This window comes from Heliangelus exortis, chromosome 3 (genome assembly GCF_036169615.1).
Source record: "Heliangelus exortis chromosome 3, bHelExo1.hap1, whole genome shotgun sequence".
NCBI lineage: Eukaryota > Metazoa > Chordata > Aves > Apodiformes > Trochilidae > Heliangelus > Heliangelus exortis.
In genome coordinates, this window is record NC_092424.1 from 113,859,646 (window position 1) to 113,882,734 (window position 23,089).

Genomic DNA, 23,089 nt, shown 5'->3' on the forward strand with positions numbered 1-23,089 from the left:
ACTCCATTCTGTGAGTCTTGGTGGTATTCCCAGGGGGAGCCAAAGGATGGATGTGCAGCCTCAGTCCTCAGCTCTCAGGTCCTTGCCTTCCTTGGGATAGGGAGCACCCCAGAGCTGTGCCCTCCTCCTACCCCCTGAGAGCATCCAGCTCCTGGAGCCAAACCCCCAGCCTGGCAGGTGATGATTGCCAGGTTCATTTTGGGGTTGAGATCCTCCTGAGCACACAGGACAAGGAAGCAGGCTTGGTCTGGCTTCTCCAGGTGCATTCCCAGAGTAGGAAGCTCCATCTTCTCTTTTCCCTTCCCATATCACCTGGCTCCATCTTCTCTTTTCCCTTCCCATACCACCTGGCTCCATCTTCTCTTTTCCCTTCCCATACCACCTGTCTCCATCTTCTCTTTTCCTTTCCCATACCACCTGGCTCCATCTTCTCTTTTCCCTTCCCATACCACCTGGCTCCATCTTCTCTTTTCCCTTCCCATACCACCTGGCTCCATCTTCTCTTTTCCCTTCCCATACCACCTGGCTTCATCTTCCCTTGGTATCTTCCTTAGGGAAGATGCCATCTTCCCTTGGCTCCATCTCTGGGGGGCTTCCCACAACCATCCCCAGCTCCCACAGCCATTCCCACAGTTCCATCTTCTCTGGATAGCTTCCCATATGGAATTGCTCTGTTTTCTCTTGCTGCCTTTCCATCCTGGCTGACTCCATCTTCTCCGAGTGGCTTCCCACACCAGAACTTTCCACCTTTTCAGCACTCCCTGTAGCATGGAGCTTGCTCCTGCCCATCACATCTCATGCCCCAAAGCTGCTCTTGAAGCTCCTGAGCACACTCATGCTCAGCTCACCCTTCAGTTCACCTCCTGCTTGGCCTTGACCTCTGACAGATCCCTTTGGTGGAGCAGAAGCAGCAAATCCATGCCCTGAACAGGAGCAGATGCCAGCTCTCCCTGCACAAACCAGGAGACAGGGATGGGAGGAGCAGGGTTGGGATGTTCCTGGGATGCTCCGTGCCTGGGATGTCTCACCTGGAGCTTTTGCATTGGCCTCCTGCTTTGGCCATCATCTCCTTCCTGGTGCAGGTCCCATCTTGGATGTTTCCTTCAGACTTGGGAATTAATGGCCTCAGGTTGCACCAGGGGAGGTTTAAGTTGGATGTCAGGAAGAATTTCTTCACTGAAAGGGTTAATCAGAGGTTGGGACAGTGGTGGAGTCACCACCCCTGGAGGGATTTAAGAGTTGTGTAGACACAGAGCTTAGGGATATGGCTTAATTAGGGTCTTATTAGTGCCAGGTTATGGTTGGACTTGGTGATCATGAAGATCTTTCCCAACCAAGGTAATTCTGTGATTAAGGAGACTTCGGTGTTGGACATGAGAGAATTTTTAATGGTAACTTCTCATGCAGCATGCCAGGGCTTCAAGGTGCTATGCCTGGAGAAAAGAAGTCTAATTCTGTGCAGATTTGATTAATTTGGATCATGAAAATGGTGTGGAGATGTCCTTTGTGCCTTCAGGAGGAGCATGAAGTTGATGCAGGGGAGAGCTTCATGGCAGCCCCTCCTCATCTCTGCAGATTTGGCCCTGCAGAGCTGACACAATTTTTTTTTAACAAGTTCAGAGATGACATAAAGGGGTGGGTTTGGGTTTTTTTTCCCTTTTTCCTCCCTTTATTCCTTCCCTCAGCAAGATGGAGATGTTCTACCTGCTTGATCTCAGCAGAGCAGTCTCCTCTCCTCCTGCCTCTTCTCTCCTGCTCGTTAATTTTGCATTTGCTCAGCACTGTGTAATTTTTCCTGACACTCTTCAGACAAGCAGCCTTTATCACTCAAGACATCTCGACACCATTAATGTTTAACTCTAGAAGGAGTGGAGGCAGAAAGAAATGCCCTTTCCCTTCTCTTGCAGCACCAGCATCCTTTGCTCTGTCTTCTCCATTCTGTGAGGATTTTATTGGGAGCAAAAAGATAAAGTTTTCTGTATAAACTTTTTCAAAGAAAGGGATATTTGCTGCTCAGAGCAGGGGATGATGTCTTGGATCTCAACCTGTGCTCCTGGTGCTGTCTCCTGGATGCTTTTTGCCTTGGGGCATGGGCAGAGGTGATCTTGGGGGTCTATCTGGAGCCTTTCAAGAGAAGCAGGTGAACCACCAGGGTGTGTGGGAGCAGCACCTTTGGATCATGGAATGGTTTGGGTTGGAAGGGACCTTCAAGGATGATCCTGGTCCAGCAATGACACCTTCAACTCCATCAGGTTGCTCAGGGCCCCATCCAACCTGACCTGGAATGTTTGCAGGGATCATATAACCATGGAATCCCAGACTGGTTTATGTTGGAAGGGACCTCAAAGCCCACCCAGTGTCACCCCTGCCATGGGCAGGGACACTTCCCACAGCCCAGGGTGCTCCAAGCCCCATCCATGGCTGGCAGGATGGACACAGACCCTTTGTATCAACATTGATGGGGGGATAAAAGTTGCTGAAAGAGCCACGTGGGGCTGTGTTGGGGAAGATGTTCCCCAGGATGGAGCTCAGGGGTGAGCAAGGCATATTTTTTCCAGCCCCACTGTTGGAGTTGGGTGATGAGGTCAGGAATTCAGCCCAAGGGGGAGAGCAAAACCTCTTGGCTGGGGTGCTGGTTGTGGAGAACTGGGGGATAACAGCACCCCAGAGACCCCCAAGGTAAGACTCTACCTTGGAGTAAGAATTTCAAATTGATCAGGCAGATCTCCTCTAAAAATGCCTTTTTTTCTGCTTTGGCTCCAAAGAGGCCATGAGATAAGTAGCTCAGGTGGAAACATCCCCATCCTGTGGTCCATGGGAAGGTTCTGTCCCTGATGTCCCCCCTGGCATTGTGGCCCATTTGAGGACCAGTTTGGGGCTTGTCACTGAGGTCAGGGCTCTGAAGGAGCTGTGCTGGTTTCTGAAAGCCAAGATCTGCTCTTCTAATTCTTGTGCTGGTTTCTTTTCAGTTTGCATTTTTTTTTTTTTTTTTTCCTTCTCCAAGCTCTGAACCTCACAGATTGTATTTTTCCACAGTTTCTGAAATTCATAGATCAGATAATTTCCTTCCTCCTACTAGAATACAAAGTTACACAACCAAAGAGCTGCTGATTTCCAGACAGTGTTTCTGAGGAATCTGGTATTTGGGGAAGTGAAGAAAGGAGGACTCTGGGTTGGGTTTTCTGCATCTGCCTCTGTGTGAATATTCTGAGGTTAAAGAGGGGGGTGTTGGGCAAATCTCAGCTTGAAGTTTGGTTCAGAGGATCTCCAAAGAAACCACCAGTGCTGTGGGCCAAGGATGTGTCTTGTAGCTCTGTCCTTGGATGCTGGCTTCATCCTTCAGTTGAGGTTGGATCTTCCTCTGCTTGTTGGTCCCTAGGGATGAGGAAAAGAGGATTTGGGCTTGCTGGAATTCCAGAGGAGCCTGAGAGTGAGCTCAGAACCTTGGGAATCCATGGATGGATGGATGGATGGATGGATGGATGGATGGTGCAGAACCTGGTGGTGCTCAGAGGCTTTCCCCTAACATGTCCCAAATCTGATTGTAGAATCACAGATGATTGGGGTTGGAAGATCCCAAGAGGTTGAAGTCCTGGGAAATCTTGGGCTGGAAAAGGCATTGAAGAGTGCAGGGCACCCCTCAAAGTTTTGTGCTGGGCAAGTGGAAACATCAGTCTGATTTTCTGGGGTCACCAAGCTGGTTAAAAAAATCCAATTCTGTTCTGAGTTCTTTGTATCCTGGGGTAGAAAACCCATGTGAAATGGATTATTTTTCAGATATTCCTTTCCCTAATACTCCATTTTCTGGGGAAAGAAAGTGTTTCAGCTACAAGATTTTAAATGAAGAGCAGGAGCAGGCACCTTACATCATTTTCCTTGAAAGTGCAGATCTAAATGATGGAGAGAGAGGTGTGTGTCAGCCTGGGCCTGACAACCCTTTCCAGGGAGAAATTCTTCCCCAGCTCCAACCTAAACCTCCCCTGGCACCACTTGACTTGTGCCAAAAGTTCCTCTTCTCCCATCCCTTGTTCCTTGGGAGCAGAGCCCGACCCCCCCTGGCTCCAACCTCCTCTCAGGGGCTTGCAGAGAGCCACAAGGTCTCCCCTCTCCCTTTAGCAGCATCCTCCAGACTCAGACTGGTTTGGGGGGGAAGGGACCTTAAAGCTCATCCAGTTCCAACCCACTGCATGGTCAGGGACCCCTCCCCCAGCCCAGGGGGCTCCAAGCCCCATCCAACCTGGGCTGAGACACTGCCAGGGATGGGGCAGCCACAGCTTCCTTGGGCAACCTGGGCAACCAGGGGCTCAGCACCCTCAAATTCAAGAATTTCTCCCTCATGTCCAACCTAAATTTACCAGCCTTGGTCCTTCCTCATCCCTTCTAGTTCCACAAAGAACCAGCAGCTTCTGGCCAGGAGGCTCATGTGGATGTGAAATAGGGGGATCAAGCTGGAAATGTCACCTCAGCCCAACACCATGGGGTGCTGACATGGGACAAGATGGTTTTCAGAGTGACCACACTGCTCCTTCCCACCACAGTGCCCATCAGGATCATAGAATCCTAGAATGGGCTGGGTTGGAAGGGACCTCAGAGCTCATCAAGTCCAACCCTTGATCCACTCCCCCCGTGGTTCCCAGCCCATGGCACTGAGTGCCACATCCAGGCTCTTTTGAAAGATCTCCAGGGATGGAGAATCCACCCCTTCCCTGGGCAGCCCATTCCAATGCCTGATCACCCTCTCCAGAAAGAAATTCTTTCTCATGTCCAACCTAAACCTCCCCTGGCACAACTTGAGACCTCTTGTGCCCTCTTGTCTTGCTGAGAGTTGCCTGGGAAAAGAGCCCAACCCCCCCCTGGCTCCAACCTCCTTTCAGGGAGTTGGAGAGAGTGAGATTGGTTTCTTTTCATCTGGATCTGCCCGTGCAGCTTTCTAATGAGATGATGAGTTTGGGGAAGTGGGAATTTCCTCTGGGTTTGGCTTCATGGACCTTGGGGGATGCCTGACCAACAAACCATGGTCCCTGAGAGCATCAGCTTGTCCAAGAGCAGGTCCCCAAGAGCATCAGTGGAACCACTGCTGCAATTAATGCAGAGAGAAAGGGAAATGAAGATGAATGGGTTGAGGTGCAAAGCAGCTGTTTGCAAAGCTGTGCAGAGCTGCTTGGCATGTGTCTGTCTTCTGCATGTGCAAACATCAAACCATGACTGCACATGAAGGAAACACATCCTTTATGGGAAAGAAAAAGAAAACAAACAAACAAAAAACGAACAAAATAAACAAACATAAAGCCCCAAACATTAAACCCAAAAGGTAGGTAAAGCACAGCTTGATTCAGATGAGAATTGGACATGGACCAATTTTCACACAAGATAAAGTTGCTGGATTCCCCTGTTTTGGATCAGAAAGATACTCCCAGTATTTAAAGTTAAAAAATGTGCCTTTCTGTTGACTTCAGCAGAGGTAGAAAAATTTGGCACAGAGCTACAGAAATTCCCCAGGTTGCCCAAGGAAGCTGTGGCTGCCCCATCCCTGGCAGTGTCTCAGCCCAGGTTGGATGGGGCTTGGAGCCCCCTGGGCTGGGGAGGTGATGATCTTTGAATTAGATGAGCTTTAAGGTCCCTTCCAACCCAAACCATTCTATGATTCTCTTCTATGATATTCCTTGGATGCTTAGGATGGAAGAGCTGAAGTTCTTTGCTGGGATGTGCTGATGGTTTGAAGGATTTCTGTTTAACTGGGATGTGTCATCCCACAGACTCATGAAACCCTGGAGTGGTTTGGGTGGGAAGGGACCTTAAAACCCCCCTCAGTGCCACCCCTGCCATGGTCAGGGACCCCTCCCCCAGCCCAGGGGGCTCCAAGCCCCATCCAACCTGGGCTGAGACACTGCCAGGGATGGGGAAGGTGAGCAGGAGCTTTAAGGGATCCATCTGCTCCTGGTGCTGCAGAGTTGAGAAGGAGAAGAATGCAGGAGCTTTGTTTGTTCTGCTGGGAAATCACCATCAGGAACAGGCCTGGGGAGCTGGCAGATGAAACCATTTCACTACAGCAGGAGGAAGATCCCACGGGCTAATTAAAGGATTAAGCTGAAAGCCAGGGCATTGCTTCAGAGTGCAGAAGTTCATCAAGAGTTGGGAAAAAAGAGCAGTTCCATGTGCTGGGGTACCCACCAACTCCTGGCTGGAGAAACTCCTCCATGCCTGGAAGGGATTTGGGTGTCTTCCCCAGGAGGCTGCTGCTCCTTCCTGACTTAACCATGAACTTCAGTTTTTGCTTAAAACAGAGGAGACCTGGGGGGGGTGAGGTGCAGCAGGATGCAGGAGGCAGGGACAAATCCCTGGGGCTGCCCCATCCCTGGCAGTGTCTCAGCCCAGGTTGGATGGGGCTTGGAGCCCCCTGGGCTGGGGGAGGGGTCCCTGACCATGATTTGGGTTGGATCTCCATGATCTTTAAGGTCCCTTCCCACCCAAACCAGTCTGGGGTTCTGTGAAAATGAATATAGAACCAAATGCACAATCTGAGGGTGTTGGGTAACACCCAGCTAAATATGAGCCAGCAGTGTGCCCAGGTGGCCAAGGTGGCCACCAGAATCCTGGCTTGGGTCAGGAATAGAGTGGCCAGCAGGAGCAGGGCAGGGATCATCCCCTGTGCTGGGCACTGCTGAGGCTGCACCCCCAATCCTGGGGTCAGTTCTGGGCCCCTCAGGAGCAGAAGGAGATTGAGGGGCTGGAGAGTGTCCAGAGAAGGGAATGGAGCTGGGGAAGGGGCTGGAGAAGATGGAGAAGGGGCTGGAGAGTAAGGAGAAGGGGATGGAGAACATGGAGAAGGGTTTGGAGAACATGGGGAAGGTGCTGGAGAAGATGGGGAAGGGGATGGAGAGTAAGGAGGAAGGTCTGGAGAGTATGGAGGAGAGTCTGGAGAGTAAGGAGAAAGTTCTGGAGAACATGGAGAAGGGTTTGGAGAACATAAAGAAGGGATGGAGAACATGGGGAAGGGTCTGGAGCAGAAATCCTGTGAGGAGAGGCTGAGGGCAATGGGAAAGTTGGGTTTGGAGGAGGCTGAGAGCTGCTTGCCCTGAGCAGCTCCCTGCAAGGAGGTTGTAGGGAGGTGGGTGCTGAGCTCTTCTCTCCAGTGACCAATGCCAGGAGCAGAGGAGATGGCCTGAAGTTGCCCCAGGGGAGGGGAGAGCAGAGCTGAGGAAGGATTTCTGTCCTGGAACAGCTGCCCAGGGAGGTGCTGGAGTCCCCAGCCCTGGAGGTCTGCAAACCCCGGGTGGATGAGGCACTTCAGGACACACCATAGTGAGATATTTTTATATTATTTTATTTTATTTTGAGGAGGGATGTTGACACATAGATACAGGGATCTTAGAAGGCTTTTCCAGCCATGATGATTCTGTGTGATCTTGTGATTAATCAGGAATTCATCCCCACACCTGCCAGGCTGGGGCTTGTGCTGCCTCCTCCCACATCCATCCCAACAATCAGGGCTTATCCTCAACTCCATCCTGTGGAGATGGGAATGCTTCTCTCCCCATCCTTCCCAGATGGCATACTGGGAGGGTGAGGGATTCTCCCAGCTTTCCCAGTCATGGATGTGGAGGAACAAAATGAAGAAGCCCTGAAACCCCAGTGGCACCGTGGCTCACTCGCCCTTGGTCTCTGCTTCTATCACATCCCACTTGCTGCCCACCTTTGGCTGCTGGATTTGTCCTGAATTCCTCTCAGGAGCTGCACAACATGGCTGGCACCTCCTGGGGGAGTGAGAGATAAATAACAAGGCCTGTTCTTTCAGTTTTTTGGATTGTTTTTATATTTTATTTTTTTTTTTACAATTATCTACTTCTTTAGAATGATGCACTGGAATGCTTTGGGTTGGAAAAGAACATAAAATTCATCCAACCCCAAGCCCCTGCCATGGTGAAGAATCCTCATGGTGCTAAATTCTTCCCCCTCATCCTCATCTCCAAGCATGGAATAGCTCCATTCTTTCCAATCCCAAGAAAATCATAGAACCCCAGAATTCCAGCCTGGTTTGGGTGGGAAGGGACCTGAAAGATCATCGAGATCCAACCCAAACCATGGTCAGGGACCCCTCCCCCAGCCCAGGGGGCTCCAAGCCCCATCCAACCTGGGCTGAGACACTGCCAGGGATGGGGCAGCCACAGCTTCCTTGGGCAACCTGGGCAACCAGGGGCTCAGCACCCTCACCCCAAGCAATTTCTCCCTCCCATCTCAGCCCCAGCTCCCCTCTCCCAGCTCCAAACCCTTCCCCCTTGTCCTATCCCACTCCAGCCCAGCCAGGACATCACCTTATTCCAGGCCACCACTAACCCATGGCCCACACCTGAGAATCACAGAATGCTCATGGCTGGAAAGGACCTCTGAGATCACCAAGTCCAACCAAACAATTTCTCCCTCCCTCCCTCCCTCCCTCCCTCCCTCCCTGCCCAAGATCTCCTCTCCATCTCCCCTCTCCCAGCTGCAAACCCTTCCCCCTCGCAGGGTCCCATCCCTCCAGGCCCTTGTCCCAAGTCCCTCCCCAGCTTTCCTGGAGCCCCTTCAGGCACTGGAAGGTGCTCTAAGGTCTCCCCGTTGCAGCCTTCTCTTCTCCAGCCTCAACACCCCCAACTCTCTCAGCCTGGCTCCAGAGCAGAGCTGCTCCAGCCCTCCCAGCAGCTCCAGGGCCTCCTCTGCACTGGCTCCAACAGCTCCGTGTCCTTCTGCTGATGGGGACCCCAGGGATGGACACAGCTTTACCCCAGGGGGGGCTCTCTCTTTTTCCCAAGGGATCACTCAGCAATCAGGGATCAGGGGGAGCCTTTCCAGCAGGACTGGGCTCCCCCAGGAGCATCCCCCACTCTGTGCTGGATGCTCTCCTCCCATCCCTGAGCTCCATCCAGGATGCTCCCAGGACATCAATGTCAGAGCTGCCGTTGGTTTTGGGTTTTTTTTCTCCAGCAGGTTTCCTTTGGCACAGCCCTTTCTCCCCCAGTTCCTCCCAGCAGTTATTTCTTAAATTGTTGTCTGAGAAGTTCCAGATCAAACACTGCAGTTTGCACTAAACTGGATGTAGTGTTTCCTTTTCAAAATGTTGATTTTGGACATCTTCTTCTGCTTCAAAAGATTTTTTCCTTCCTCCTAGCAAGAAGTCATGATCTAATTAATGCTTTTATTTTATAATAATTAATAAAAGCTTAAAAATCACATTATCCCTTCACAGGATGAAAGGGTTGAAATGGAACAACCCGGAATGGAGGTTTTTGGTGCACATCCTTCATGGCTTCCATGACAAGCACTCAATCTTTTGGTTATTTTTGGTACTAATTCACTAAAAAAAAAGGGTTCTTTTGACTAAAACGTTTTCTTTACCTTTGCTACAGAGAAAGCAGCTGATGATGAAGTCCAGAAGTCTGACATCTCATCCAGCAGCCAAGGAGTGATTGAGAAAGAGTCTCTGGGACCTCTTCTGCTGGAGGTAGGGGCTCAAACATTGTCACTGATGCTTCCAGGTTCCAAGGCAGGGCACCAAAAAGTGAAAAAAAGAGAAGGAAGGGAAGTGAGAAATCTTTGGGATGCTCTTAAACCCAACCCCATCCCTGGCTTAAGTTGCAGGTAAACTGATTTTAGTCCTTTGCACCACAAAATGGTTTGGAAAGTGACTCTTAACCACTTCTTAAGGAGCTTGGCCTTGGTTAAGTCACAGCTTCTGAATATCACCATGAAAATATTGAGTTGCTTTTAAGTGGGGATTGAAGTGACCCTTTCCCCTCCCCCTGAGCTCATTTGGAGGTGAGTGAGGTCATTTGGTGGGTGGTTTTTAAAGGATTTGAATCCTTCTGGGGAATGAGGATGAGGAGGGTGCTCCACATGGTGGTTGGTCACGATGCATCCAAAATAATCAAATCTCAGGCTAAAGGTCTGAGTTGGACCTGTTGGGACCATCCTGTGTGTGGGGAGGTTTTTATATCAGAGTTATTAAATCACAGCCCTCAGAGCTGAACCTCAAATCCTGAATCCTTCAGCTGGGAAATTCACAGAAGGAGATTGAGGCTCCACCTGGGGGGTTTCTCCCTGTGACCATCACCACCTGATAAAATCCCCCATTCCAAGACCAAAAGGAAGCAGCAGCTTCATCTGATTCATTTAATTAATTGTAAGCCCATCATTGCTGTTCGACCATTTGCTCAGTGGTTTCTGCTGGGAGCCCAATAGCTTGGAGGGGAAATGTGGCACCAGTTTGGAGACAGAAAACCACCTGGGGTTTTGGGAGAGAGAGAGAGAGACTCTCCCTGGCCATGTTTTTGGCCTCCTGTATCTCCAAAAGATGCTTGGAGCTTCCTGTGTTGTGCTCTGTGGTTTTCCAGACCTGCTTCTTCATCCCTCCTCCTACCACCCCGGGCTCTGAGCCCTGGAGTGAAAATGTCCAAATTAATAAAACTCTGCAAGAAAGGACTCAGCAGATGGAAAAATCATAGAATCACCATGGTTGGAAAGGACCTTGAAGATCATTGAGTCCAACCATTAGTCCTACACCACCTTAACCACTAAATCATCTCCTGAAATTAGGAGTTAGGAAGGGGGTCAGCATGGAAGGAAGGGTCTGACTCGTGGAAAGGATGGAAAATGGGTGCACATGGATGGAGTTAACTGGGAGCTGCCAGCTTGGCTACAGGCATGATGGGTCCAATGGATGCAAAAATGCTGAAGGGACTTAGAATCATCTGGGATTGGCACGTGGGTTATGAGGAGTGTGGTGGGTCCTGGAAACAGGCACAGGGATAGGAAGTGATGCAGGAGAAGGCAAATCCTCAACAACCTCCCCAGTATTTATTGAAGTTGTGTCCCATGAGGGCAGTGGAGCTCAGGGGTTGCCCAGGGAGGGGGTTGAGGCCTCATCCCTGGAGATGTTCAAGGTGAGGCTTGAGGAGGCTCTGAGCACCCTGATCTGGGTGAGGGTGTCCCTGATACTGCAGGGGTTGGACTGGGGGAGCTTTAGAGCTCCTTTCCCACCCAAATTATTCTATGACTCTCTGGTTCTGTTTGGGTCAGAAGGAATGGTGTGGGAGCAGCAGTGGAGCTCAGAAACCAAGGAAGCAGCATCCCTACATGGACAGTGAATCCACACCTGGCACAGTGTGCCTTGGGAATGCCCAAGGAATTGGGAATGTGTCTGAGATGATGGATGTGAGGCCAATTGGTTCACCAGAGCATTGTTCAACCAGAGTCAATCCATGTCCATCAGTGGGAATAGGAGTGACCAGGAGGCAGCTGAGCCCTTGGATGATGGGAAGCAGAAGATGAGCAGGCTCTGGGTGTAGCAGGGACAGCAGTGAGAGCAATTTCCCTGAAAAACCTGAAATCATCATTCTAAAAAAAAGGGAAATTAATTAAAGCAGCTTGTGACTAAAAATTCCATCCCCCCCCCTTCCATCCTTGGGCTGGGTACCAACTCCTCCTTTCTGCAGGAAGGGATGCAGGTGAGGGGCTGCTCTTTGGAAACCACCTACCCTGGATGATTTGGTTAGAAATCCATGTTAGATGAAGGTGGTTATCTCAGCAGGAATCATTTCCTATTTGGCCTCCTTGTGTCTGAAACCCAGTGGAGATGCCAACCCTGAACCGTGCCCATCCTCCATGAGGATCAAAAAATCCTGGAATCAGGAAGGTTGGAAAGGACCCCTGAGATCACCAACCCAACACCACCATGCCACCTAAACCATGTCCTCAAACACATCCAGATGTGTTTTGGACACCTCCAGGGAAGGGGATTCCACCACCTCCCTGGGTGGCCTGGGTCAGGGCCTGACCACTCTTCCCATCAAGATGCCAAGCCCTTTCCAAGGGATTTTTCCAAAGGGATTGACCACGAGAAACCCTTGGTGGTTTTGCTGGTCCCAAATCCACAGCCTTCCATCCCTATAAATATTCCTCTAATGACTTTCAGCTCCTTCTGTGTGCCCTGGGCTGAGGGGGGTTTTTCATACTGGGTAAGACAGAGAGAAAAAGGGCAATGAAAAACCATAAAACCATTCTGGTCATTTTTAGGTAGATTTTTTCAAACTTCTTGACCCCCCAAACCAGCAGCACTTTGAGAGAAGGGTTTGGTTGGGTTTATCACCCAAGTCTGGGGTGGGTTTTTTTGGGTGCCCAAAGTGCAAAGCCTGGTTGTCTTGGCAACAGCTGAGAGGAAGGAAAATTGCAGCTGATCTGCCAGAACCATTTTGACAGAAGATTGATTTCTTTTTTTTTTTTTTTTTTTTTTTTTTCCCTCTTCTAAATGTTTCCAATTTCTTCCACTTCAAGTTGCTCCAAAGCAAAAGCTGATTTTTAGAAACAGCCTCAAATAAAGCCTGGATCTTCTCACCAGAGGGACTCTGGTGCCATGGCCATGTAGGAGGATCTGAGTGGAGAGGGTGATGCCCTGGGTCCCCAATTTTGGGGATGTTACAATTCCTTCTGTCTGGGCTGGACACCATCTGGGGGAACCTGGACAAGCTCAAGAATTGGGCTCTTGAGGTTCAACAAAGCCAAGGGCAAGAGCCAGGACATGGGTCAGGCAAACCCCCAGTCTGAAGTTAGGTTGGGTGAGGAAGGGATGGGGAAAAGCCCTGGGGAGAAAGACTTGGGGGTGTTGGGTGAGAAGTTCCATGTGCTCTGGAACCCAGAACCCCCCCCTGTGCTGGGCTGCACCCCCAGAGTGTGAGCAGCAGGGCCAGGGAGGGGATTGTCCCCTCTGCTCTGCTCTGGGGAGCCCCCCCTGGGGTAAAGCTGTGTCCATCCCTGGGGTCCCCATCAGCAGAAGGACACGGAGCTGTTGGAGCCAGTGCAGAGGAGGCCCTGGAGCTGCTGGGAGGGCTGGAGCAGCTCTGCTCTGGAGCCAGGCTGAGAGAGTTGGGGGTGTTGAGGCTGGAGAAGAGAAGGCTGCAACGGGGAGACCTTAGAGCACCTTCCAGTGCCTGAAGGGGCTCCAGGAAAGCTGGGGAGGGACTTGGGACAAGGGCCTGGAGGGATGGGACCCTGCGAGGGGGAAGGGTTTGCAGCTGGGAGAGGGGAGATGGAGAGGAGATCTTGGGCAGGGAGGGAGGGAGGGAGGGAGGGAGGGAGGGAGGGAGAAATTGTTTGGTTGGACTTGGTGATCTCAGAGGTCCTTTCCAGCCATGAGCATTCTGTGATTCTCAGGTGTGGGCCATGGGTTAGTGGTGGCCTGGAATAAGGTGATGTCCTGGCTGGGCTGGAGTGGGATAGGACAAGGGGGAAGGGTTTGGAGCTGGGAGAGGGGAGCTGGGGCTGAGATGTGAGGGAGAAATTGCTTGGGGTGAGGGTGCTGAGCCCCTGGTTGCCCAGGTTGCCCAAGGAAGCTGTGGCTGCCCCATCCCTGGCAGTGTCTCAGCCCAGGTTGGATGGGGCTTGGAGCCCCCTGGGCTGGGGGAGGGGTCCCTGGCCATGGTTTGGGTTGGATCTCGATGAGCTTTAAGGTCCCTTCCCACCCAAACCATCGTGTGAACCCATTTTGATCACTGCTATGATTTAAGGTGGGGATGAATCCAAGGTCCTGGAGGCTGAGGAAGGTTGCCCATGGCCATGGAGCATCCTGACCTTTTCCAGGAGCCATTGCCCACATGCTCCTTGGCTTTTTTCCCCTGCCAGGCACTGGATGGCTTCTTCTTTGTTGTCAACCGTGAAGGGAGGATTGTCTTTGTCTCTGAGAATGTCACCAGCTACCTGGGTTACAACCAGGAGGAGCTCATGAACACCAGTGTCTACAGCATCCTGCACGTGGGGGACCACGCTGAGTTTGTCAAGAACTTGTTGCCCAAGTCTTTAGGTAAGAAAACCCAAGGGCTAAGGTTTTATTTATCAGCTGGTGCTTGGAGGGTTCATTTAGGATGTCCTACCAGCTGGAGAGGGGGTGTCCTCACCTGGCTTCAGAGCCCATCAGTAGTTTCCAATTTCATTTTATTTGGGGTGGGAGAAGAGGTGCTGGAGCTCTCAGGGGTCACCTCCACTGGGAAAATGAAGAGTTGTGAGGGTAAGAGGAGGTTTTTTGGGGTGAAGGCACTCATGGGGTGTTGGAATGATGAGGTTTTTGTCTCTTGGCTGGAGGTCAGCATCATCCAGGTGGCAAATGTGGGTGAGATATCACTGAGCCTTCATCCACTCACACCTCTGAAGAAACACAAGAGAAGATGAAACCTTCTCCAAATAGTCTGAATTTTTTTTTTTAAATGTGGGGTTTTTTTCTAAATTCATCTTTTTTTTCCTTCTGGGTAAATCCAGCTATATCTTCTGCCACCTAAATCCATGGGCACTCATGGGGCTGAGCTTGCAGAGGCTCAGGCAACATCTTTTCCCTCTGCTTTCCCAGTTTAAGGCTGAATATTTCCTCTCTCCTGGGCTGTTCCAAGCCCCTCAGCTCTTCTTATCCCTCAGGTTGCATGAAAACTTGATAAGCTGCTGGCAGCAAAATCACTGGGGTTGAATGCAGAGGCCCCAAAGAGGTTTTAGAAGGTTAGAACCATCTCCAGGCTGGTGCCTGGAGGATTTTGGGGAAAAGGCAGGTGAGAAACAATCAAAGGGAAAGGTTTTTCCTGCTGCAGTACCAGGAGATCTCACTGGTGACTTACCCAGAAAGGAGGAGGAAGCAAATTAAGAATTCATTTCTATGGAGATGCTCAGCTTCTTGCTGGAGAAGTCTCCAGAGCATCACTTCAGGGGAATTTCAGGTAGAACAGCAAGAGGCTGGGAGTCTTCCCTACTCTGGAAGTAACCCAGAGCCTCCGTGCCTCAGTTTCCCTCTGTAACAGTGAGATGCCAGGACCTGCTGACCACCTGAGGAGCAATTCATGGCTCTCGTGCTGATGTGCTCATCTCAGATGGGCTTTCAGATGCTCCTCAAACCTGGCTCTGGGCACGGGGACTTCAGCAGCTCCAAAACCTTCAACCTCTGCCCCGCTCCATGCAAACGCTTTGATCCTTCCCTCCCATTTCTCCCAGGGAGCCTTCGGGGTGGGGATTTATGCTCCTAACAGCTTCTCCTCTTCCTCTCCCCCCAAAGTCAACGGAGTTCCTTGGCCTCAGGAAGCCCCCAGGCGCAACAGCCACACGTTCAGCTGCAGGATGCTGATCCGACCTCCCGACGAGCCGGGAGCTGAGAACCAGGAGGCTCGGCAGCGCTACGAGGTGATGCAGTGCTTCACTGTGTCCCAGCCCAAGTCCTTCAAGGAGGAAGGAGAAGGTAGGGGAGAAGATCCTCTGCTGAGAGGAGGGGTGGGGAGGAGATGGCAGGGCAGGAAGGAGGAGGAGGAGCAGTGGGAGCAGGGTAGGAAGAGGATTGGGGTGGAGATGGAAGTGGAGGCGGGAGAGGGAGAGGGCTGGAAGTGCTGGCAGGAGGATTGGGATGGAGGTGGCAGTGCAGGCAGGAGGAGGATGGGGATGGATGTACAGGCAGGAGAACTCAGAGGTAGCAGTGCAGGCAGGAGGATTGGGATGGAGGTGGCAGTGCAGGCAGATGGAGGACCAGGGTGGTCCAGGTAGGCAGAAAGAGGACTGCGGTGGAGATGGAAGCACAGGTAGGAGGAGCAGGATGGGGATGGATGTACAGGCAGGAGGAGAGGGAGAGAGCTGGTAGTGCAGTCAAGAGGATTGGGATGGAGGTGGCAGTGTAGGCAGGAGGAGGATGGGGATGGATGTACAGGCAGGAGGACTGGGATGGAGGTGGCAGTGCTGGCAGATGGAGGACCAGGGTGGTCCAGGTAGGCAGAAAGAGGACTGGGGTGGAGATGGAAGTGCAGGCAGGAGGATTGGGATGGAGGTGGAAGTGCAGGCAGGAGGAGCAGGATGGGGATGGATGTACAGGCAGGAGGAGAGGGAGAGGGCTGGCAGTGCAGTCAAGAGGATTGGGATGGAGGTGGCAGGAGGAGCAGGACTGGAATGGATGTAGAGGCAGGAGGACTCAGAGGTGGCAGTGCAGGCAGAAAGAGGACCAGAGTGGTCAAGGCAGGCAGGAGAAGGACTGGGATGGAGGTGGCAGTGCAGGCAGGAGGAGTGAGTGCCATGGGTACCCAACCCCCCCCCCCAGGTTGTCCCTACCCCACTGCTGCCTGCAGGTCCTGGGCTGCTTGCAGAAGGTCTCTGCCTGCACCTTCATCACCGTCATAGCTCTCCCTTGGCCTCTCTCCAGTAGATCCCAGTCTCTCCTCAACTGGGGAGCCCCAAACTGGAGCCAGGATTCCAGGGGTGGTCTCCCCAGGGCAGAGCAAAGGGGCAGGAGAACCTCCCCAGATCTGCTGGACACACTTTTCCTGATGCCCCCCAGGATCCCCTCTTGGCCACACTGTTGACCCATGGAGAATTTCCTTGGGGCTCCAAGGTTTTTCCCCATGGAGCTGCTTTCCAGCAGGACATCCCCTCACCTGTCCTGGTGGTTGGGGTTATTCCTCCCCAGGTGCAGGACTCTCCCCTTGTCCTTCCTGAACTCCAGGAGGTCCATTTTTTCCCAGCTCTCCAGCCTGTCCACATCTCCTTGGAGAGCACCCCAGCCTCCTGATGTAATTAATGAGAACAGTGGTTGTCAGAGCTGATTCTCATGGTCCTGCTCCCCTCTCCTGCCTTCCCAGATTTCCAGTCCTGTCTGATCTGCATCGCCAGGAGGTTACCTCGGCCGGCAGCCGTCACCCCTTCCGAATCCTTCGTGACCAAGCAAGACACCACAGGTAACAGCCCAGCAACCCCGGGGGGAAGTTTGGGGTCCCCAGGGGTCAGAGGCCAAGGGTGCAGTCCCAGGACCCCATAGGATGAGCGTGGTCCCATCCTTTGCAAATGTCAGCCCTGCCTGCTAGGAGTGATGGGGTTGACACCTCAACTGGAAACACCTCAGCTGGAAACACCTCAGCTGGAGACACCTCAGCTGGAAACACCTTAAATTGAGACACCTTAACTGGAAACACCTCAACTGGAGGCACCTCAGCTGCTCTGACACACCAGCCCCTCCCTGCTCTGTTGGATTCTTGGGGGTTTTGAGGTTGCTGATAAGAATGGAAAAGTCGTCACCTTTGGGATCTGGGGTTTCTCTTAGCCAAATAATTGCTTCCTGGTCATTCTGGTGACCTTTCTGGTAGTTGATCATCACCCTGGGCTTCCCTACAGCCTTGAAAGTCCTTAATGAACATTTTTTCTGCTCGCTGCTCCCTGCCCATGGTGCAAAACATCCAGAAAAGCCTCCTGGTGTTTCATGTCCAGGGAGGAAGCAGCTGGCAGGTCCTGCTTGCGAGAGCCTTGGATAGTGAGAGGGTGTCCCAGCAGGTGAGGGTGTGGATCTGGGGACCCCAGCCCTGCAACAGTGAGGGACCTTGGCACCAAGGTGCATCTGGGTGGGTTTTGGGTCTGCTTCAGCTGGCCAAGGTGTGTGTTGAGGTCTGTGTGTGCTCCAGAGCAAACTCCTTGAACCTCTTTCTGGAGGACACCTTCATGTCCTTCTGTCACTGCTGCCAGGCACTGAAGAGGCCATGGCTTCATTTTTCCCACATTTATGGACCTCTTTGTGCTGAGGGACTTCTCAGGCTCTTCTTGTGTAACGTTGCATCTCTCTTTCCACCCAGGTAAAATCATCTCCATTGACACCAGTTCCTTGAGAGCTGCTGGCAGGACGGGCTGGGAGGACTTGGTCAGGAAATGCATCTATGCCTTCTTCCAGCCCCAGGGCAGGGAGCCCTCCTATGCCAAGCAGCTCTTTCAAGAAGGTAATGGGCTCCTCTTCCTCCTGCCCTGCTGCTCTCCTGCACCAAGGAGAAGCTGGGACATGGTCCTCCTTGATGGTTTAGAGCTTTCTGGAGAAAAAGACCCTGCAACAATAATCCCAAAGTGCCAAAGGGACAGGGGAAAGGGTTGAGGGATGCTGGAGGAGCTCCTCCAGCTGGGAGGGTTCATCTCATGTTCAGGAAATATAGAATTGAGACAAAGAGCAGCTAAATAATCAAAGAATCATGGAATTCCAGAATGGTTTGGGTGAGAAGGGACCTTAAAGCCCACCCAGTGCCACCCCCTGCCATGGTCAGGGACACCTCCCCCAGCCCAGGGTGCTCCAAGCCCCATCCAACCTGGGCTGAGACACTGCCAGGGATGGGGCAGCCACAGCCTCTCTGGGCAAATGGTTATTTTATGATTATTTTGATTTATTTTTCCTCCTGTGCCATCTGCAAACACCACCCCTGGTGTCTAAGCAGAAGCAGCAGAAGCTCTGTCATGAACAACTTATGTTCACGTGTGAGCTCCATCCTCTGTTGGCCTTTTCATGAGCATCTTTGCTGTGTTGAGTCTTCTGTGAGCATTTTTGCTGTACCAGTGAGGATGTTCACACCAGGGGTGTGTGGGAGGCAGGAAGGAAGGAGCAGGAGGTCACTCAGCTTCTGGAGAACTCTGCCAAGGTGGCAGGGGCTGCACCTTCCCAGCCTGGCTGGGCTTCATCTGTAGGTTGTGCACTGGGGACTGAGTGTTGTCCCCCTTGGAAGCTCTCAAGGAACACTCCAGGATGGTGCTGGATGGATTTAGATCTTCCCACTGCAGGACATGGGTTTGGAGCTGGAGAAGCCCCTGGGAGGATTTCTGTCCCGCTGTGGTTGTTCAGAACCCTCTTATTTTCTGGCTCTGTGGGGTTGGTCAGTGTAGAGTCAGAGAAATGTTTGGGTTGGAAAAGATCTTGAAGATCATCAAATCCAACCCTTCCCCCAGCACTGCCCGGGCAACCCCTGCCCCATGTCCCTCATCCCCACATCCCCAGGGCTTTCTCTGAAACCCCTCCAGGCATGATGGGGACTCCAGCCCTGCCCTGGGCAGCCTGGGCCAGGCCCTGACAACCCTTTCCAGGGAGAAATTCTTCCCCAGCTCCAACCTAAACCTCCCCTGGCACCACTTGTGCCAAAAGTTCCTCTTCTCCCTTCCCCTGTTCCTTGGGAGCAGAGCCCGACCCCCCCTGGCTCCAACCTCCTCTCAGGGGCTTGCAGAGAGCCACAAGGTCTCCCCTCAGCCTCCTCTGCTCCAGGATCAGCACCCACAGCTCCCTCAGATGCTCCTCACAACTTCTCCACACCCTTTTCAATCTTCTCCAGACCCTCCTCCTTGCTCTCCAGACCTTCTCCTTGCTCTCCAGACCCTTCCCAGCTCCATTCCCATCTCCAGGTGGGCAAACAGCCCTGCCAGGGAAAGCACCACATGCTCCAAAATCCAGATTTTAGGGATTAGGAGCTAACCCAGCAGTGCCAGGGCCCCCCCTGCCCCATGTCCCTCATCCCCACATCCCCAGGGCTTTCTCTGAAACCCCTCCAGGCATGATGGGGACTCCAGCCCTGCCCTGGGCAGCCTGGGCCAGGCCCTGACAACCCTTTCCAGGGAGAAATTCTTCCCCAGCTCCAACCTAAACCTCCCCTGGGTTTTGTTTGCAGGGAAGTGGTTCTCACAGACTCACAGAATGTTTAGGTTGGAAGAGACCTCCAAGATCATCCAGTCCAACCTTTGACCAGACATGTTCTCCTTTTCTTCTGCTCCTTTCATCCTCCTCCTGCTGCTTGGAGGGTGTTAGAGTTGTGGCTTGAGTTTCTGAGGGGGGTTTCTTGTGTTTTTGGCTGTCTCCTGCAGTGATGACACGTGGTGCAGCCTTCAGCCCCTCGTACCGTTTCACCCTGAGCGATGGGACAGTGCTGAGTGCTCACACCAAGTGCAAGCTCTGCTACCCCTCCAGCCCAGAGATGCAACCCTTCATCATGGGCATCCATGTCATTGACAGGTAGGTCCCCAACCTCACCCTCTGCCAAGCTCTGCCACCACCTGGGTGGCTGATCCAGGAATCCAAAGCCCCCACTCCCTCCAGTGGAAGGAGGATCTGCTGCTGGTCCATGATGCTGGTTTGTAGGTGGGATCCTCAGGAGGAACCTGAGGCTGAAAAGCAGCTTGAGGGCAGCTCTGTTGGTCTTGATTAGTCTTGTCTCTCCTCAACTGGGGAGCCCCAAACTGGAGCCAGGATTCCAGGTGTGGTCTCCCCAGGGCAGAGCAGAGGGGCAGGAGAACCTCCCCAGATCTGCTGGACACACTTTTCCTGATGCCCTCCAGGATCCCCTCTTGGCCACACTGTTGACCCATGGAGAATTTCCTTGGGGCTCCAAGGTTTTTCCCCATGGAGCTGCTTTCCAGCAGGACATCCCCTCACCTGTCCTGGTGGTTGGGGTTATTCTTCCCCAGGTGCAGGACTCTCCCCTTGTCCTTCCTGAACTCCAGGAGTTCCATCTTTGCCCAGCTCTCCAGCCTGTCCACATCTCCTTGGAGAGCACCTGGGTGGCTGATCCAGGAATCCAAAGCCCCCACTCCCTCCAGTGGAAGGAGGATCTGCTGCTGGTCCATGATGCTGGTTTGCAGGTGTGATCCTCAGGAGGAACCTGAGGCTGAAAAGCAGGTTGAGGGCAGCTCTCTTGGTCTCTATTATTCTTGTTTTGCAAAGAGGTGTCCCCAAGAGTTCAGGGGGGGGTTTATAGACGTGCTTCAGATTTCTGCCTTGCCCTGGAGAACTTAAAATACTTGGGGAGGGAGAGGCTCTGTCAAACTGGCAGGGCAGGGAGAGGTGAGGCTGTGGACCTGGGCTGTGCTGGAGAAACCCCAGGGGGCTGGGATGGAGAAGAATGCTGGTGGAGCATGGTTCTCCTTCAGCCATGTGGGACCCAGGGAATCCCAGAATGGTTTGGGATGGAAGGGACCTTGAAGCTCACCCAGTTCCAACCCCCTGCCATGGTCAGGGACCCCTCCCCCAGCCCAGGGTGCTCCAAGCCCCATCCAACCTGGGCTGAGACACTGCCAGGGATGGGGCAGCCACAGCTTCCTTGGGAACCTGTTCCAGGGTCAGGAACACATTCCAGTGTTTGGAGCTACATGAATTGTGGGGCAGGTTCTGCAGTTTAGCCTTGAAAGAGTTCATTCTTGTCTGGATTTGTCATAGGGAAACACCCCAGGTTTGCTCAGAGCCACCAGTTTGTGGGGGTGAGAAGAGAAAATCTTTGGGGTAGAGCTTGGGATGGAGCTCAGGGGAATTACAGGAGTTCAAAAAAAAGGAAAATGAAAGGAGAAGAATAAGGAGGTGGCACCACCAGGGCTCCTGAGCTGCTGCTCTCCAGGCTTCAGATCTCTGCAGCACAGACAGGGAGCAGGAGCTGCCTGAGGGACACTCCATATGGGGAAAACCTCCCGTGACTTTCCTTCTCCTTTTCCTCCCCTGCAGGGATCATGGGATGCTCTCACCCCAGGAGAACACCAACTCCACCATGCCCCTTCCTCGTGTCAGCCCCTCTCTGAACCCCAGCATCTCCCCGGGGCAGGGCATGGCCCTGCCACCCTCCATCCCCTCTTCCAATGGCAGCATGTTGGCCACCAACGTCAACCAGCAGCCAGGCACTGGCCTCCACAACAACAACAACAACTCCAGCACCAACCAAACCAGCTTTGGATGTTCCCCTGGGAACCAGCTAGGAGCCAACATTGCCTTAAGCCAGGGACAAGCGGGTCCCCAGAACAGTAACCACACTTTGAACCTCAACAGTTCCCCCATGAACAGTCCGGGGATAACCCCACCACAGTTCATGTCTCCCAGGCATCGGGTCAGCCCGGGGCTGGTGCCCAGACCCAGAGTGCCTGGCAACCCCTTCTCCCCCACCATGCCCACCATGCACTCCCCCGTGGGCATGGCCAACAGCGGCGGTGGCGGCGGCGGCGGCGGCGGTGGCGGTGGTGGTGGTGGTGGCACCAGACCCTTTCCCAGCACCTCCATGAACTCCATGTCGGGGCTGAACGAAGGTCCCAGCACCCCAGTGGGTTACTCCACACCCCCCCCTGTGCTGAGACAGCTCAGCTCCCAGAGCTCCCCTGGACGTTTGGCCATGCAGCCCGTGAAAGCCGAGTCCAAGGACCCCAAGGAGGTGGCCTCCATCCTCAGCGAGATGATCCAGGGGGACGGGGGCACGGGGGAGGGCAAACCCCTGGACTCGGGTCTGCTGCACGCCGGGGACAGGCTGGCCGAGGGGGACAACAAATGCTCCCAAGCCACCAGCCACAAGCTGGTCCAGCTCTTGGCCACCACGGCGGAGCAGCAGCTCCGGCACGCCGACGCCGACACCAGCTGCAAAGATTCCTTGGTCTGCGCCGGCGCCGCTTTGGGTTCCGGCAACGCTCCCGGCACCTCCTGCCCCTCCTCCCACAGCTCCTTGACCGAGAGGCACAAGATCCTGCATCGACTCCTCCAAGAGGGAAGCCCTTCGGACATCACCACCTTGGCCATGGAGCACGAGAAGAAGGAGAACGCCCCCAACCCCCCCCCCGCGGCTCCGAGCCAGCTGCCGGGAAACGCCGACGTCAAGCTGGAGCCCGAGGCCTTGAAGAAGAAAGATGTCAAGGACCACCAGCTCCTGCGTTACCTGCTGGACAAGGATGAGAAGGAGCTCGCTGCAGCCCCAGCGCTGAGTCTGGATGATGTGAAGGTGAAGGTGGAGAAGACAGAGCAGATGGAGCCCTGCAACCCTCCCCCCGTGCCCCTCGCCAAACCTCCTGCCACAGAGGAGGTGAAGCTGGAGAGCCAGGGCCAGGTGAGTTGGGGCCGTGCTGGTGGGGTCTTCTGTGACAAGTTGTGGGTTTTGGGGTGGTTTTAACCCAAACCTTCTGGTGGGGCCGGGAGAAGTGTGGGGAGCTGTCCTGTGGCTGCCACAACCTACTACTGCCCCAGGGTCACCTTCTGCAGTGCTGGTGCCACGTTCTCCAACACTGGTACCATCTTCTGCTGCACTGGTGCCACCTTCTGCAGCACTGGTGCCACCTTCTTCATCACTGGTGCCACCTTCTTTAGTGCAGGTGCCACCTTCTTCATCACTGGTGCCACCTTCTTCATCTTTGGGGCCACCTTCTTCATCTCTGGGGCCACCTTCTTCATCACTGGTGCCACCTTCTGCAGTGTTGGGGCCACCTTCTTTAGTGCTGGGGCCACCTTCTCTAGTGCTGGGGCCACCTTCTCCAACACTGGTACCATCTTCTCCTGCACTGGTGCCACCTTCTTTAGTGCTGG

General features: G+C 53.3%; 1 protein-coding gene across 6 annotated transcripts in view; it reads left to right on the forward strand.

Annotated features, from left to right (window-relative positions):
* The window catches only part of NCOA1 (nuclear receptor coactivator 1), a 215,416-nt gene that overhangs the window by 156,221 nt on the left and 36,106 nt on the right, over positions 1-23,089 (forward strand). For all 6 annotated transcript variants that reach the window (XM_071742270.1, XM_071742272.1, XM_071742271.1 and 3 more), the window contains 7 exons: positions 9,384-9,478; positions 13,651-13,828; positions 15,059-15,238; positions 16,620-16,715; positions 17,601-17,741; positions 19,633-19,780; positions 21,260-22,616. In XM_071742270.1, coding sequence (XP_071598371.1) covers positions 9,384-9,478; positions 13,651-13,828; positions 15,059-15,238; positions 16,620-16,715; positions 17,601-17,741; positions 19,633-19,780; positions 21,260-22,616 — 2,195 coding nt within the window. The remainder of the gene's footprint in view (positions 1-9,383; positions 9,479-13,650; positions 13,829-15,058; positions 15,239-16,619; positions 16,716-17,600; positions 17,742-19,632; positions 19,781-21,259; positions 22,617-23,089) is intronic.